At 34.8% G+C, this 16,447-nt stretch overlaps 1 protein-coding gene across 1 annotated transcript in view; it reads right to left on the bottom strand.

Annotated features, from left to right (window-relative positions):
* SYT16 (synaptotagmin 16) overlaps positions 1-16,447 on the bottom strand; it is a 165,250-nt gene that overhangs the window by 107,154 nt on the left and 41,649 nt on the right. The window contains exon 2 of the mRNA XM_031952688.1: positions 13,116-13,688. Coding sequence (XP_031808548.1) covers positions 13,116-13,629 — 514 coding nt within the window. The 5' untranslated portion in view covers positions 13,630-13,688. The remainder of the gene's footprint in view (positions 1-13,115; positions 13,689-16,447) is intronic.

Raw genomic sequence — 16,447 nt, 5'->3', positions numbered from 1 at the left:
TTCTTCTCTAAGTGAAATATCATTTCTTTCAATCAGATTTCAACCATCCTGGGCCAATCACCTTTTTCTGGAAGCATGTTTTAATAACAGTCCTAAAATATGGCATTCAGAACTAAGAGCAAGACTCTAAATATGATCCTCCCAGGAAAGTGTACTATGTGATTATCAAATCATTTTGGATGTTCTTTTCCTTTTAATGCAGTTCAATCTGACATTACTTTGTTGCTACCACATTACACTCTAACTGATATCAATAAAACCTGTACTTTTTCAAAACAAAAATAATTCTTTTTTCAAATGAAATATTGTATCTCAACATGAAAATTTGCTATTTTGCTCTTGTGTATTACTTTTTGATATACTATATACAGGTTTTTTTAATCATTTCCAATAAATTTCATTTTGTTAGATTTTTCCCAATTGCTATTGCACATCAAGATCATAATGTGTATCCCCAAAGTATTAAATTTCCCTTCTAGCTTCATATTATATAATGATTTGAAAATCATATCATCAAAATCTTAATCAATGACAATGAAAATAATGAAGACCAAGGATCATTTCCTGGGTCACTTCATGAAAGACATCTTCCCAGCTTGACAGTGGTCTATGAATCTACAATAGTAGAGTCAGATCATTCATCCAATAATGAATTTGCTCAATTATACCACACTATGGTTTACATGCAGGGGTATGATGATAAATGTTTAATAAGGCTATCAAAAAAATTGTCTGCATGCAAACTTTTTAACTCTTTTTAAAAGATAAATAATCAGCAAAGCAATAAATCAAATACTTATCAAATACCACTGATTTCTGAGGTATAAATACTCTCATTAGTCCCTACATGACACAATGGATAGAGTCATCTTTCTGAGCTCAAATCTAGCCTCAGACACTTATTTGCTAGTTGTGTGATTCTGGGCAACTCATTTAATCCAATTTGCCTCAGTTTCTTCATCTGTAAATGAGTTGGAAAAGAAAATGGCAAACCACTCCAGCATCTTTGGCAAGAAAACCCCAAATCACAGAGTTGGACATGACTGACAATGACAGAGCAACAGTTGCTGTCATTGAAAACTTAATAAACTTATCCTACCTAGCTCCAAATAGAGCTTGTTCTTGCATACCCTAGTTTGCTTTCCCCTACCTTGGCCCAAAGTTCAATTTCTGCCCACCTCTTAATTTGTTTCCTGTTGCCTATAAGTACTCCCAGATCTCTGACATTCTTAAATAATTTTCTGTAACCCTAACATCCCCTCATTATCATCCTATTTTCCTCCCCCCCCCCAGTTAAACTCCTAAAATATCTGTTTCCTTCCAGATCTCTGCCATTCTTAAATAATTTTTTCTAACCCTAATATTCCCTCATTATCATCCTATTTTCCTCCTCCCCCTCTAAGTTAAACTCCTAAAAAATCCGTTTACACTGCCTCCCTTTTCACTCCCTTTCCTGTCTTTTCTAATCATTGTGATTTGACTTCTGACTTTACTGAAACTGCTCTTTCCCAAGCTTATCAATGATGCTTTAATTGACAGATCTGATAGTTTTTTTTTCTCAATCCCCATCCATATGTAGCATAACATTAATAACCATCTTCTACTTCTGATTACTCTCTCCTCTCTGAGTTTTTCTGATACTTGTTCTCATTTGGTCCTCCTACATGTGTGACTACTCCTTTCAAGTCTGAAAAATTTTAAGCAGAGTAATGACAAGGATAAATAAATGTCCAGCAAACATTATTTGACATTGCTATGAAATACAGACTAGAGGTGGGTAGAGAGTGGTTATAAGTACCAAAATGGAAATTAGTGTAATTGTCCAGGCATGTAGTAATAAAGGCCTATCTTAAATTAATGGCAGTAGGAATAAAGAAGGATGGGGAGAAACATACCCAACAGAAGTTACAGAAATGGAATGGTTAGGAACTGACAACTGAATAGTTAATTGATTGATTTAATTGATATTAGAAATAAAAGAGACAAAAAAGTAAAAAACAACCCTACAGTACACAGTGGTACATAGATAGAAATATCTAAGTCATTATGATAGGGCAAGTATGAAGTCAGTTTTTAACTAATTAGCTCAAGGAGCTGCTGAGACCCAATTGAGATGAGTATTTAGAGCTCCACATACAATCAATGTTTAATAAATGTTAGCTGCTATTATTTAGAAGAAAGGTCAGGACAGTCATGGATTTCAAATTAACCTGCACAGAGAAAGAGAATGGCTAAAGTCATGGGGTGAAAGAGAAGGTCAGGGGAAGAGAACCAAATAATTATTTTCTTTTTCTTTCTTTCTAATTTATTCTATTTCTGTCTATTTCTGAAAGATTAAGTTAAGCCTATAAATTTATTCAGAGGAAAAATGACAGAATCAGCAAAATAAGTAAGAACAATAATAACCATTTGTATTTCTTAAAACTTAAGGCTATGGAAATTGTAGATCATCTTTCAAAGTATTTTCTAAATAACTGTATTTCTTAAAGCATTCATATCAGATAACCACTCAGATTTTTTTTTTTTGCTATTTCTAAACTATAACAGAAAAACTCATTTGGATTTTCCTGGGCAACAGTAGGCAGCTAGATTGATTTGGAAGTCTCATTTCTGGGGAATGGTGATTGGATTATTATGGAAAATGTTTCTGAGCTCATAATTGAGAAGTAAAACCCCAGAAGAAAAGGAGCCAAAGAGGTGGGACTATCCATTAACCATGCTATAATATGGGCTAATTTGTACAAAGTTGTAACAGGTATCAAGTCCAATAATATACCATCCACTGACACCATTAATAGCCCCAGAAGTCATAGAAAGGCCAAGTCCTTTGACAGAAACAAAGAATGCCTTTCCACTTAGGGTGGATACCAGCTGGTAGGGACCCTATAAGACTTCCCTCCAGTCATCACATGCCACATTAGCCCAGTGCAGTACTCTGAGTGAAAAGTCAAATTACTTCATCAAGTTTTCAAAGCCTGCTGTTCGATGTTTTTCTTTACATTCCATTTAGCCAAAGATTGTTTTTAAAGTTCTATACTCCAATGTACTTGGAACACATTAATTCCATTAGAAGGTCTATTTCAGGAAATAGTGAGCATATTTCTTGGAAACAAATACATGTGGTTAAAAAACAGCCTTTAAAATGATATAAGATGCCAAATGGAAAACAAATATGAATTTTAACTGCAATTATATCTCCTTCCCAACACATATCAAAGGTGTCATAAATGCTTTTTTACTGAGAGTCTGGTATTTTGGTTTTTTGGTTTTTTAAACTGTAAAGCCTACACTGGCATGACTCTATAAGTGGTCTCTCTGCCTCTTAATCATTGGCGACCACTAAATGAAGTGTATCTATTTTCTCTGTTACATTACTATTGGCAACCAGGTCCTCAGTAAGTGCCCAGAATTGTTTCCATAGTAACAAAAAGCATTCAGCATCCCTCTTGTTTGGGGCCAATTTAGCTTAAAATCTTCTTTTGTGGAGTAAAAGTATCGTGGATTAAGTAAAAATAAAATCAAGACACACAATTCTGAAAAGAATTCAAGGTTAAAGCAAAAAGGCTTGCTCCACAAAGCTGTTTTGTCTTGTTGTTGTTTTTTGGTTTGGGGTTAGTTTTTTTTAAAATCATAGAAGCGTAAATTGCTGTTAAAATACTAGCATTTACTGGCATATTTTTTAATGTCTCCCTTGAGTACAGAAGGGTCAGACAGCCTTTATGCTTTACCTTAAAATTAAGGAAAGGCCAGAGCAAACATTGAAGGACAGTTCACACATACACTTCAAAACTCTTTAACCATCAGGTGAAATGCAAAAGCATTAAAGTGTTATCATACTCACACACTGAAGTTACTGTCTAATTGTTTATAAGCCCATAATGTCATGAGATGATTAAATAATTGGGTTTTTTTTGTTAATTTGTAAGACAGAGATGGGGAGAGTGATGAGATTTTGTTCACTGAGAGGAAAACACTTGAATTTGAAGAATATGTTTATATCACATTAGGGAAATTAAGAAAGCTAGACATTCTCCAGAGTCATTTTAAGCATGTTCCTCCATCTATAACATCCTGAGTGAATTTATCTAGAGTGTCTGTTTCATCCCAAGTCCTATATAGCACTCACAGCTCCCATTTTGTTGGAATAAGTGAAGAGAATGTGATGAATGCCTTGTGGGATCTATAGACAAAAACTCCTCATCTCTTTCATGCTTTGTTTAAACCAACCTTACAGACAGAATGAATTCTATCCTCAACAGATAATTGATAATATCATTCTATTTGGCTTTGAAAGGCATAAATTGAAAATCCTCTCCCTAGCCTTTTCCCCCACATACACACCAAAAAGAATATTTTCCTAATTCTATTGTCCCAAGTTAACTTCAAGAAGGAAAAGCATCCATCATATTTCAGGTCTCTTGGAATCAAGTAACAAAATGGTGTAAGCTTCTCAACTAGTTTAAGGGTAGTAACTATATTCTCTTTTTCGTATCTTCACAGTGTTCATCATTCCTCCTTTCTCTCTCTCTCTCTCTCTCTCTCTCTCTCTATATATATATATATATATATATATATATATATACACACACATCTGTCAGCTTTTACCCTGTTCACTTTCCCAACCTTTCATCACTTGGGACTTCAATAATATAGTATTGCCTAAGATAAAAGAGCATCTAGGTTGCACAGTTGATAAAGTGCTGGACTTGGAGTCAGGAATATTTATCTTCCTATATTCAAATATGGTCTCAGATACTTACAAAATGTGTGACCCTAGTCAAGTTATTTAACCCTGTTTGCCTCAATTCCTCATCTGTAAAATGATCTGGAGAAGAAAATAGCAAACAATTCCAATATTTTTGTCAAGAAAACACCAAAAGTCTTTATAAAGACTTGGACATTACTGAAATTATGAACAACACTAAAGAAATAAACCCATAATGTTCTAGATTTGCAAAAAAAAAAAAAAAAAAAAAAAAAAACTGCTTAAGGGGGTAGCTAAATGGAGCAGTAGATAGTACACTAGCCCTGGAGTCCAGAGGACATGAGTTCAAATTCAACCTCAGACACTAAACACTTACTAGCTGAGTAACCCTGGGCAAGTCATTTAACCCCAATTACCTTGCAAAAACTAAAAAAAGTTTTCATCCTAAAAATGAATAAAGTTCTCCTGAGGATTTTAAGAAATTCTAAGTATATGAAAACTTCCTCCAAGAGAAACAGTGTTCAGGTGCCATGCATTCACCTACAGGCAACATTTTATTTTGTTTACATTGTCAAGGACTTTAAATGATATGAAGGATCAAATGAGTAGTAATGGGTTTCAAAGTATAATCCAAAATTTAAATTTTCCTTCTTAAATTCCTGAGTTGAGTAGTATCCTATACACCTTACAGATACTTTTATACCCTTTGCATCCTTGTCCCTGCTAGACTAATAGAAGTTATTTCTTATGGATATTGAAGACAGTACTTTCCATAGAAAATCCATTTTGAATAGCCTTTCTGTTCTTTCATATCCTTTAAAAATCCTACTTTGGAACTTTACAACATGCAGTAAGCTCTCCCTAATTAAGATAGCTTCCTTATTACCCTGTGAGGATAATTAGCTTATCTATCAAAAAATGTTGATTAAGGGAGGTGGAGCCAAGACGGCAGAGTAAATGCAGAAACTCACTGAACCTTTCCCCAAAACTGCTCCAAATTCCTTTAAATAATAACTAAACAAATTTTATAGCATCAGAACACCCAAAAAGATGGAGCAGAACATTTTCCAGTCAGAGGCAACTTAAAAAATCAGCAGAAAAAGTCTGTGGAAGCAAGATGGGAGCCTGGAACAATCTCAGCACAAACCACATCAGTGCAGCCCCTGATCCCAGTGTCAGCAAAGCAGGACTCTGTTGTTTGAGCATACTAGATCTTATAGCTACAGTAAGTTCAAATACGGCCTCAGACACTTACTAAATGTATGACCCTGGTCAAATCACTTAACCCTGCACAAAAAGACTCCTAATAGTTCTAGGACAGAAAAGAGTACTTGTGATCAAGGTATCTAGAAGGATCTCTGAAAACAGCCGCATAATATTATTGAAGCTTATAACAGTGCACCCTCCATCTTGAAAAAAGAATCCTACTTTAACAGAATTAAAATCCTAGGCTAGGAAAATGAGCAGACAACAAAAAAAAGTTTCTGACCATAGAAAATTACTATGATGACAAGAAAGATCAAAACACAAACTCAGACAAGAATAACAAAGTCAAAGCCCCTAAATCCAAAGCCTCCAAGAAAAATAAGAATTGGACTCAGGCCATGAAAGAACTCAAAAGGGATTTTGAAAATCAAGTAAGAGAGATAGAGGAAAAATTAGGAAAACAATCAAGAGTGGTACAAAAGGAAATACAAAAAGCTAATGAGAAGAAGAATGTCTTAAAAAACAAAATTAGCCAAATGAAAAAGGAGGTACAAAAGCTCAAGCAAATAAAAGCTAATGACTTTATGAGATATCAAGACACAATTTTTAAAAAACAAACAAAAAAGAAAAAATAGAAAAAAATGTGAAACATCTCATTGGAAAAACAACTGACCTGGAAAATAGATTCAGGAGACATAATTTTAAAATTACTGGTCTACCTGAAAGTCATGCTAAAAAAAAAAAAAAAGCCTGGACATCATCTTTCAAGAAATGATCAAGGAAAATTGTCCTGATAGTCTAGAATCAGAGGGATAAATAGAAATCGAAAGAATCCACCAATCACCTCCTGAAAGAGATCCCAAAATGAAAATTCTCAGGAATATTATTACCAAATTCTGTAATTTCCAGGTCAATGAGAAAATATTGCAAACATCCAAAAAAGAAAAAAATCAGGTATAGTGACACCACAATCAGGATAACACAAGATTTAGCAGCTTTTACATTAAAGGACCAGAGGGTTTAGAATATGATATTCTAGAGAGCTGTGGAGCTAGGACTACAATCAAGAATCAACTACACAGCAAAACTGAATATAATCCTTTAGGGAGAAAAGTGATCATTCAATGAAAAAGAGGATTATCAACTATATTTCAAAACAGGATTCAGGAGAAGCAGAAGGAAAATGATATCATATGGGACTTAAAAAGTTTTATCTGTTTACATTCCTACATGTGAGGATGAAACTTGTCATTCATTAGAACTTTCTCATTATTATGACAGTTTGAAGGAGGAGACAGAGGGCACAGGTATAAGTTGAACATGAACGAATAATGTCTAAAATACATGATGAAATTAAGGGGTGAGAGAGAAATGTACTGGAAGAAAGGAAAAATGTGTAAATTATGTGTCATAAAAAAGAAGCATGAAAAAAAATTTTATAATGGAGGGGAAGAGGAGAAGGAGAGAGTGAGTGAGAATTAGCTCAAAGAGGAAATAACATACACATTCAATATTGGTATAGAAATCTTACCCTGCAGGAAATTAGGAGAAGGAAAAATGGGAAGGGAAAGGATGATAAACGAGAGAGCATATTGGGAAACGGCAAAAGGAGTTAATAGAATAAATGGGGGGAAATAGTCAGCAATAGCAATTTTTTAATTAAAGCTTTTTTTTCAAAACACATACATAGATAATTTTCAATATTCACGTTTGTAAAACCTTGTGTTACAATTTTTTTTCTCCCACCCTTCCCTTCTCCCCCAAATGGCAAGTAATTCAGTATATGTTAAACATATACAATTCTTCTATACATATTTCTGTAATTACCATGCTGCACAAGAAAAATCAGATCAAAAATGAAAAAATGAGAAAGAAAACAAAACGCAAGCAAACAAACACAAAAAGATGAAAATACTATATTGTGATCCACACTCAGTCCCTACAATCCTCTCTCTGGGTGCAGATAGCTCTCTTCATGACAGAACCACTGGAACTAGCCTGAACCACCTTGCTGTTGAAAAGAGCCATGTCCATCAGAATTGATAATTGTATAATCTTGCTGTTGCTATGTATAATGTTCTTCTGGTTCTACTCACTTCACTCAGCATGTAAGTTCTCTCCAGGCATCTCTAAAATCATCCTGCTGATAATTTCTTATGGAATAATCATATTCCAAAACATACAAATATCATAACTTATTCATTCTCCAACTGATGGGCATCCACTCAATTTCCAATTTCTTGCCACTACAAACAGTTTTGCACATGTGGTCCTTTTTCCTTTTTTATGATTGTTTTGGGATATAGGCACAATAGGGACACCGCTGGATCAAGGGATATATACAGTTTGATAGCCCTTTAGGCACACTTCCATAGTCAATAGTAATTATAAAAAGAATTTTGAAATAAGCTTCTCTGATAAGACCTTATTTTTCAAATAAAGAGGAAACTGCATCAAATTTATAAAAAAACAAAAACAATAACAAGAGCCAAGCCCCATATGTACAAAAAATATTTATAGTAGCTCTCTTCTCAGGGCAAAAAAAAAAAAAAAATGGAAATGGAGGGGATGCCCATCGATTAAGGAATGGCTGAATAAATTGTGGTATGTAATTTTCATGGAATGTTATTGTTCTACAGGAAATAATGAGCAGGATGCTCTCAGAAAAAACAAATTTGGAAAGTCCTCCATGAATCCAAGTAAAGTGAAATGTACTGTATACAAAGTCATAGCAATGTTCTGGGATGACCAGCTATAAATGACTTTGCTATTCTCAGTAGTACAGTGATCCATGACTACTCTGAAAGACTTATAAAGAAAAATCCTATTCATACCCAGAGAAGAATCTGTTCTCTCTCTCTCTCTCTCTCTCTCTCTCTCTCTCTCTCTCTCTCTCTCTCTCTCTCTCTCTCTCTCTCTGTGTCTGTCTCTCTTTGTGTATGTGTGTCTCTGTCTCTGTCTCTCTGTCTATATCTCTCTCTGTCTCTCTCTCTTAACTTTATTTTTCTTAAGGGTTTTTTTTAATTAGGATGGGAGATCTATATATTTCTTTCACAATATGACTTTTATTGAACTGTTTTGCATAACTTTACATGTGTTTTTTTTATGGGTGCTGGGGTGAGGATAAGGGGGAGTGCCTAGAACTCAAAAGTTTTGAAAACTAATATAAAAAATTATTTTAAATGTAACAGGGGAAAAATATTAAATTAAAAAATACTGACCATTCATTGTATTAATCTAACACCTACATAAATTTACATGAAAAATTAATGGCAGGCATGTATTAAATGATGTATTTTAATAATCATTTCTTTAAGTATTCCTACATTTCCTTACCTGATCATGAGCAGGGATAATAAATATGCAAAAATTCATATCCAAAATTAAGGAATCTTGTCATTAGCCCAGATATAGTGCAATGTCAATCTTTGGAGATTACCTCAAGTCTTATTCTTGAGTTCATCTGATTCAGAATATTATTCAATATTTAACAAATATTTATTGAGTGCCTTTTATGCATGGGGTACTGATTTATATGTCATAGGGAGCACACAGAAGAATACAACAAAGACTCTGCCCTCATGGATTTGGGGGAAGTCTAGATTTTACACAATCACAATTTAATTTAGATAAAAGAAGATAGGGAACATTAGTAGAATAGTGTGAAAACTGTGAAAGTACTTTTCCTTATCATCCAAGACAATATACCTGAATAAATGCTGTTTGAAAAGGTTAAATCTGACTGTCACTCGTGAAAAAGGGGACACAGGGGAAAGAAAGGAATAAGTATTATTGTGGTACCTATGTGCCAAGCATATTTTATAAATATTATCATATTGACTATGTCACAAAGCAAAAGGGAAGATCTCCTTTCTCCTCTAATTCTTCTGTTTGTTTGTCCCTACCAACATAATTGTACAATAACATCCCTGATGCACTATAACGTAATCCCATTGTAAAGTCATAAAACTCTGCTAAACAGTTATTTCAGTCATGACCCCATTTAGGGTTTTCTTGGCAGAGATACTTTTCCTTCTCCAATTCATTTTTACTGATGAGGAAACTGAAGTAAACAAGATTGAGTGACTTACCTAGGATCACATAGCTCATAAATGTCTGATACAAAATTTGAATTGAGGAAGATGAATCTTCCTGACTCCAGACCTGGAGCTCTACTTACTGTGCTACCTACCTGTTCTTTTGTTTTAGGTTTTAGATGAAGCCTCAAATGGCAAAAGGTTAGGAAAGTGAACTGGAGTAGTGGAATGTCTCAAAAATATCAATGGATTGGGGCAGCTAGATGGTGCAGGGGCTAGAGCACCAGCCCTGTAGTCAGGACCTGAGTTCAAATCTGCCAGACACTTAACATTTCCCAGCTGTGTGACCCTGGGCAAATCAATTAACCCCAATTGCCTCAGCTAAAAAATATAGATAGATAGATGATAGATAGATAGATAGATGAATTTAATATCAGAGAACCTGGTTTCAAATTCTGGCTCTGCTCCTTGCCTCCAGTTTTAGTTATCTTTAGAAAGTCATTTCTCTTGTCTGTATATGAGTATCCTCTTTTGTAAAAGGAGAGCATTGAATTTGATGAACCTTCAAGTTTCCTTCCATCTCCAAATCTATGATCCTCTACTACAAAGAGAGAAGTTGCACATTATAGTAGGTGGACAGTAAGCCTAGGATCCAGGACCACCACTAATAGTGACTGTGTGACTTAGCTAAAGTAGCTAGCATTTATATAGCTCTTTTAAGTTTATAAATCCCTTTATCTCATTCTGTCCTCACAATACCCCTGGGAGGAAGGTGACATTATTATCACCATTTTACAGATTAAGAAACTCAGAAAGGTTAAGTGACTTGCAGATAGTAATAAATTAAGTAGGACTTGAATTCAGGTGTTTCTAACTCTTAAATTCCTTATTTGATTTAGATAATTTAACTCTTCCATGTCTCAGGGAACTCTCCAATCATATAAGTTGCAATACTGTTGCCTGTCTGCAATGGTAGAATTTCCTGACCAAGAGTTTTGGAAACACCAATGAAATAATAAGTTCAGATTTCCTTCCCCCTCCCCCCAAAAAAAATTACCATTTCTATAAAACTAATGCCTTTTGTAAAGACATTTCTTCAAATTGCATGTTTCTGCAGAAGTCATTGATGTTGTTCTACCACATCATATGCATCAGATTCCCTAAAGAAAAGAATTCAATAGTGCCCAGGGGGATAGCCTATTCCTAAAAGGAATTTGTGTTACTACTTTAAAATCAGACCTTGCCCTAATACTCCAATTTTCCTTCTTGACTGAAATCTCCACTCTTAAATTAATAGTAACTCCATTACTACAGTTATGAAAATCACAAACCCACAGGAAATACTGAGACTGATCAGACTCATTTGGTCTCCTTGGAATATAGTTTCCATCATATAAAAAGGTAGCTAAGTAGCCTAGTGAAAAGTATTGTTGAAGTAAGGAAGAAAGGAGTTCAAATCTGGCTTCAGACACTAGCTGTGTAACTAACTGAAGGCAAATCATTTACCCTCTGTCCTTGTTTCATCATCTGTAAAAGGAGGAGAATCTCAATTGCATCTAACTTCCATGATCATTGTGAAATAAAATGAGGTAATACAAACTGTCCTGAAAACCTTGGAGCAGTTTTAAGCTATTGGGGCCTTTTGTATTTTGTACTGAGTTTTATAAAGTTTAAAGTGCTAAATAAATAGTATTTCTTGTTACGGTTAATAAGATAAATATAGAATAGAGGGAATGTAATCTAAGAAAGGAAGGCGGGCAGGACTAGGCAAGGTCTTCTGAAGAAATAAGGATTTGAAAAGAGTTTTGAAGGACTCCAAAGAAATGAAGGTGTTAGGTGGAGGAGGGTTACAGTGAAGAGCACTGCAGACATAGAGGTTAACTGGCACAAAGGCATGAAGATGGGAGATGGAGGACTTTGTTCAGAATATTCTCTGAAATTAGCCAGTGCAGCAAGATTATAGAATTCAAAAAGGAAAGTGGGCTCTGTTGCCTGTGATTGTTGTGAAAATAAAATGAATTAATACACACAAAGCTCTTTGCAAATTTTTAAAAGTTAAACAAATGGTAACTATCATTGACCTTTTTTATCATCATCAAACACTGAGGGAACATCTGCCATGTGCTAGGTGATGACACATTAAAGGAGTAAGTAGGTTTGTGGGCAATCTGTGTGGAATACTTCACTCTTTTTTTCCAAAAAAAAATAAGGAGAACTGTTCCTGTTGCAATGATTTTCTAGTTGCTGTCATCACACATCTCAGTGAAAAACTGTGAGAAGTGTTCTTGGAATGTTGTCAACTAAAAATCCTGCAACAAGGATAGTTTTTGCACAGGATTTCACACTGAATAATATAGTAACATCTAGAGATTCCTAACACAGGGAAACAAGTGAGAATGCTTTTTTTGAATCATCATGACGTGTGCATAAGATGCTCCTCAAACAGTTTACCAGAACCTCCTGTTCAACAGGTGCAGTGGGAAAAGGATGATTGAAGGAGGGAATTTGAAACACAAAAAAATTTTGAGTGAATGTTAAAATTTTATTTTTACATGTAATTGGAAGAAAATAAAATATTAAATAAAAAAATAAAATGATTACAATTTAAAGTCAAAGGATCTGGGTATGTATCCTGATTCCATCACCGCTCTGTGTGATTTGGAGCATGTCATTTACCCCTTGGTTAACTTGCTTCCTGATCTATAAAATGAAAGGGTTGGAAAAGATTATCTTAAGTAAATCAATCAAAAATTGGTAAACATTTATTAAGCACCTACTATATGCCAGTTACTGTTCTCAGTGCCAGAGCTACAAAAAAGAAGCAAAGGATGATTCTTACCCTCAAGGAGCTCACAATCTTAGTCCTTTGTAGTTCTAAATCTAGCATTCTATAACCTTTATTATAAGCTCATGAAGCAAAGTGCTTTCCCCCTCTATAAAACTCAGTCTGTAGCTAAAACTTATGCATTGGGCATCTGACAAATACATCAGCTCTTTAATTTCTGAATTTCTAAAGTTCATACAGGGCTTGAATTTCTCAATAAGAAATAATCACCTGAAATGCTTACAAAAAATGAATAGGATAATAACTCAAAATACATCAAAATAAAATCAAGGGAATGGCAGTTTTGAGAGAATGCAACAAAGATGATGTCTTGTTAACTTACCTTGCTCTTCTCCATTAATGTTTTCTAAAGATTCAGGAGCTTGATTCTCAAAGCCATATTGAAGATTCTGTCTCGGCTTTTTAAGATGGCAACTTTTCTCAAGAACAGGAGAAAGCCTGGGTGGCTGCTTTGGATTATGACAGGTGGAACGGGGTTGTTGGGATGCTATGGAACTAGAGTCCCGAAGAGGGCTTTGTTTCAGATCCCAAAAATCAGTATTATAACTTCCCACAGGGAAATGGTTAGTTTCAAGCAATACAGAGTCCATGCAATCCTGGGTCTGAGCATTGTCTTGTTTTGCTCCATCTTCCAAATCACTCTCTTTAACATCATCATCATCATTCACCTCTGAGTCCAGTTCACCATTTAACTGAGGATTCTTCTTACTTAAATTCATGAAGGAAGCAGATAAAGTATCTCCAATTTGTTGAACAGTTTCATACACCCGTGACATCCAAGAAGAAAGAGGCTGGAAGAAGTTCTGGGCATCTTGAGAAGCCATGGTCAATACCATGACCTGAAGACTACAAATTCCAGAAGTTCAGTTTTGCAGGCATGCCGTGATTACGTGAGCTATAGAATAAGCATTATAAGAAATTAAATTTGATGTCTCTTGAAGATTATAAATATTTCACCACCCAGCTGAAATGGAAGGAAAAGAATATTTCCATCTAATCAATAACACAACCATGAAACCATTACCAAATACCCCTAAATTAATGTCAAATTGTGCATTTTCAGGAAGAAGGGTAGATCACCATTGAAATCTTGAAATAGCTAGCTGAAAATCATTTCACAAAAGCTAAATGGAGATGATTTCAATGCCTATTCACCTCATCAGGCATGTGCAAAACTTGCATTAGCAATAATGGGACCTATTCATGTGGACCAAGAGGAGGAAATTCCCCCATGGACTAGATTTGGCAGTGTGAAAAAGATAAATGAATCTTCATTAAGAGGCAGTTCAGCATGACATTTTTAAACACAAAAAGGTTTGATGTTCCATATATGAAATTACAGATCACAGTTAGCAGACTAATAATCATCTTTACTTCATGAGACAAAGATTTAGCCTTTCAAGGAAAATGTATAATTGGTAGGAAATGCCTTTAACAAACTTCAAACTGGCATTTTTCTTTTAATTCTGTGGGGTTTTTTTTTAAGAATAGCATGTATGATAGAGGAATGCAAATGTCTGAAATAAACTTTTGCTTATTGTGATAAAGGCAAATACAAAACTACAAACCCAAGACTAGTTTACTCAAATGTGTCCTAGTAACAGGTTTTAGAAGTGAAAGGATTTTAGAGACTAATTAGTCCAACCTGTAATGGGCTGAGGTTTGACTTGATGCACTGAGGTCCCAAGTACATGAGGCTAAATAGTAATTGGACTATACTCTATTAATATACATGATTGGATAAAGAATGGTCCCTGCCCACTCTCCTTGCAAGTCCTGATGTGTTGTATAGGAAATGACGATTTTGATGGGTGGAGACAGAGAGACAGGAAGAGAAGCTGGGAGAGATTGGGCTTGGGTTCCATACTCCTAGCTGCTGGTCATGTGGCTGCTGATCTAGCTAGCTTCTTGACTCAGCTGCACACATTGCTATCGCCGATTATCTTCCACCTCTGATCCTTCTTCACTGAGAATAAAGACTGACGATTTTCCCCTAACCTGAATTCCTGACTCCTGCTGATTTAAAAATACACGGTCTTCACACCAACCCTGTCAGTTTTCCACATGAAGAAATTGGAATGCAAAAATGGAAAATTATAAGCCAGGGTCACACAAGATATCATAAATGACAGAATTGAGATTTGAACTCAAGTATTATAGAGCACTGGACTTGGAAGACTCATCTTCAAGACTTCAAATCCCTCCTCAGACACTTAGAAGCTGTGTGACCCCTGGAAAAATCACTTAACTCTGTTTGCCTCAGTTTCTTCATCTATAAAATGAGTTGGAGAAGGAAATGACAAATTATTCCAGTGTCTTTGCCAAGAAAATCCCAAATGGGCTCACAATTGAATTGACTTAACAACAACAATTTTTATCATGTTATGCCTTTACTCAAAATTTTTCAGTGAATAAAATACAAAATCTTCTAACATAAACTGCAAAGGCATTAGTGTAATATTTGATGTCCTTCCCTGTATGACTTTTCCCTATTTTTCTAGCCTTATTTTATATCATTCTTCTTTCTACTTACTGCTAAACCAAGTTATCAATAAAACCCATTTGCTAACTATTTCTCATACATGACATTATGTCTCTCACCTCCATATGTTTAGATAGGTGTTCCCACATAGCTAAATATATTCCCTCTTCACCTCTGGCTTTAGAATTTTTAGTTTCATCCAAAGTATGGAGGAAATGCCATTCCTTGCATACACCTTTTTAGATCTTCTCTCTTAAAGATACTATGCATATAGTTTGCATTTACTTATATGTACAAGTTGTATCCCTTAATGAGATGGTCCCTTTTAGTCATTTAAAAATAACTTGTGAGTTCCCAATGATGGTTCAAAAAATTCATTCTCAAAACTCTTTAATGGAATTTTGAGTAATAATAATTGCAAATTTTGTAAATATATTAAATTATTTTGTAAGTCAAAAACTTTTTGTTGTTGTTCAAAAGTTTTCAAGAAACAGAAAACAGTTGGGAACCATTGCTTCAGTAGAATATAAGTTCCTTTAAGGTAAAGAATATTTTATTTTGATTTCCATATGCCCAGTGCTTTGCACATTGTTCGTGTTTAACAAATTTTGTTTAATTGAATTATATAACACACTGCCTGCCATAATTAGGTTGTTCTCTTTTCTATTCTCTTCTAATCTTCCTAAATCTCTGCAACTTTCCAGATTTAAAAATACTTTCCCACAAGGAGGGCTCAGAACTAATCTACACTAGCTATAAGGCACATCCACTGAAAACTAGGACAGCAATAGAATTCTGGGAGAAATAATAAGGATGATGATGATTGATGGTGATGATGATGATGATGACTTTACCCCCTTTCATGATCTTTACACCTTTATAACCACATTCATGATCATCTCTTTGGAGGCTTACAATTACTCTTCCCCAGATTAGTACAGCAATGGTTATGACCCTTATTTGATGAATGAGGACACAGATTGTCAGAATTTTAGAAATTTATCAAAGATAATGTAAATTAACAACTGAGTTGGGAATAGAACAGAAGGGTTCTCATTCCTCATTCCTCACTTATCATTCAGTTCTCCTACCCCAGCTTGTACAAAATACAATCTGAATAGATAGCTGGTATAAATATCTGATATTGAACCTAGAACCTTTTAACTTAAATT

Source organism: Sarcophilus harrisii, chromosome 2 (assembly GCF_902635505.1).
Source record: "Sarcophilus harrisii chromosome 2, mSarHar1.11, whole genome shotgun sequence".
NCBI lineage: Eukaryota > Metazoa > Chordata > Mammalia > Dasyuromorphia > Dasyuridae > Sarcophilus > Sarcophilus harrisii.
This window is presented reverse-complemented; position numbering and strand designations above follow the sequence as displayed.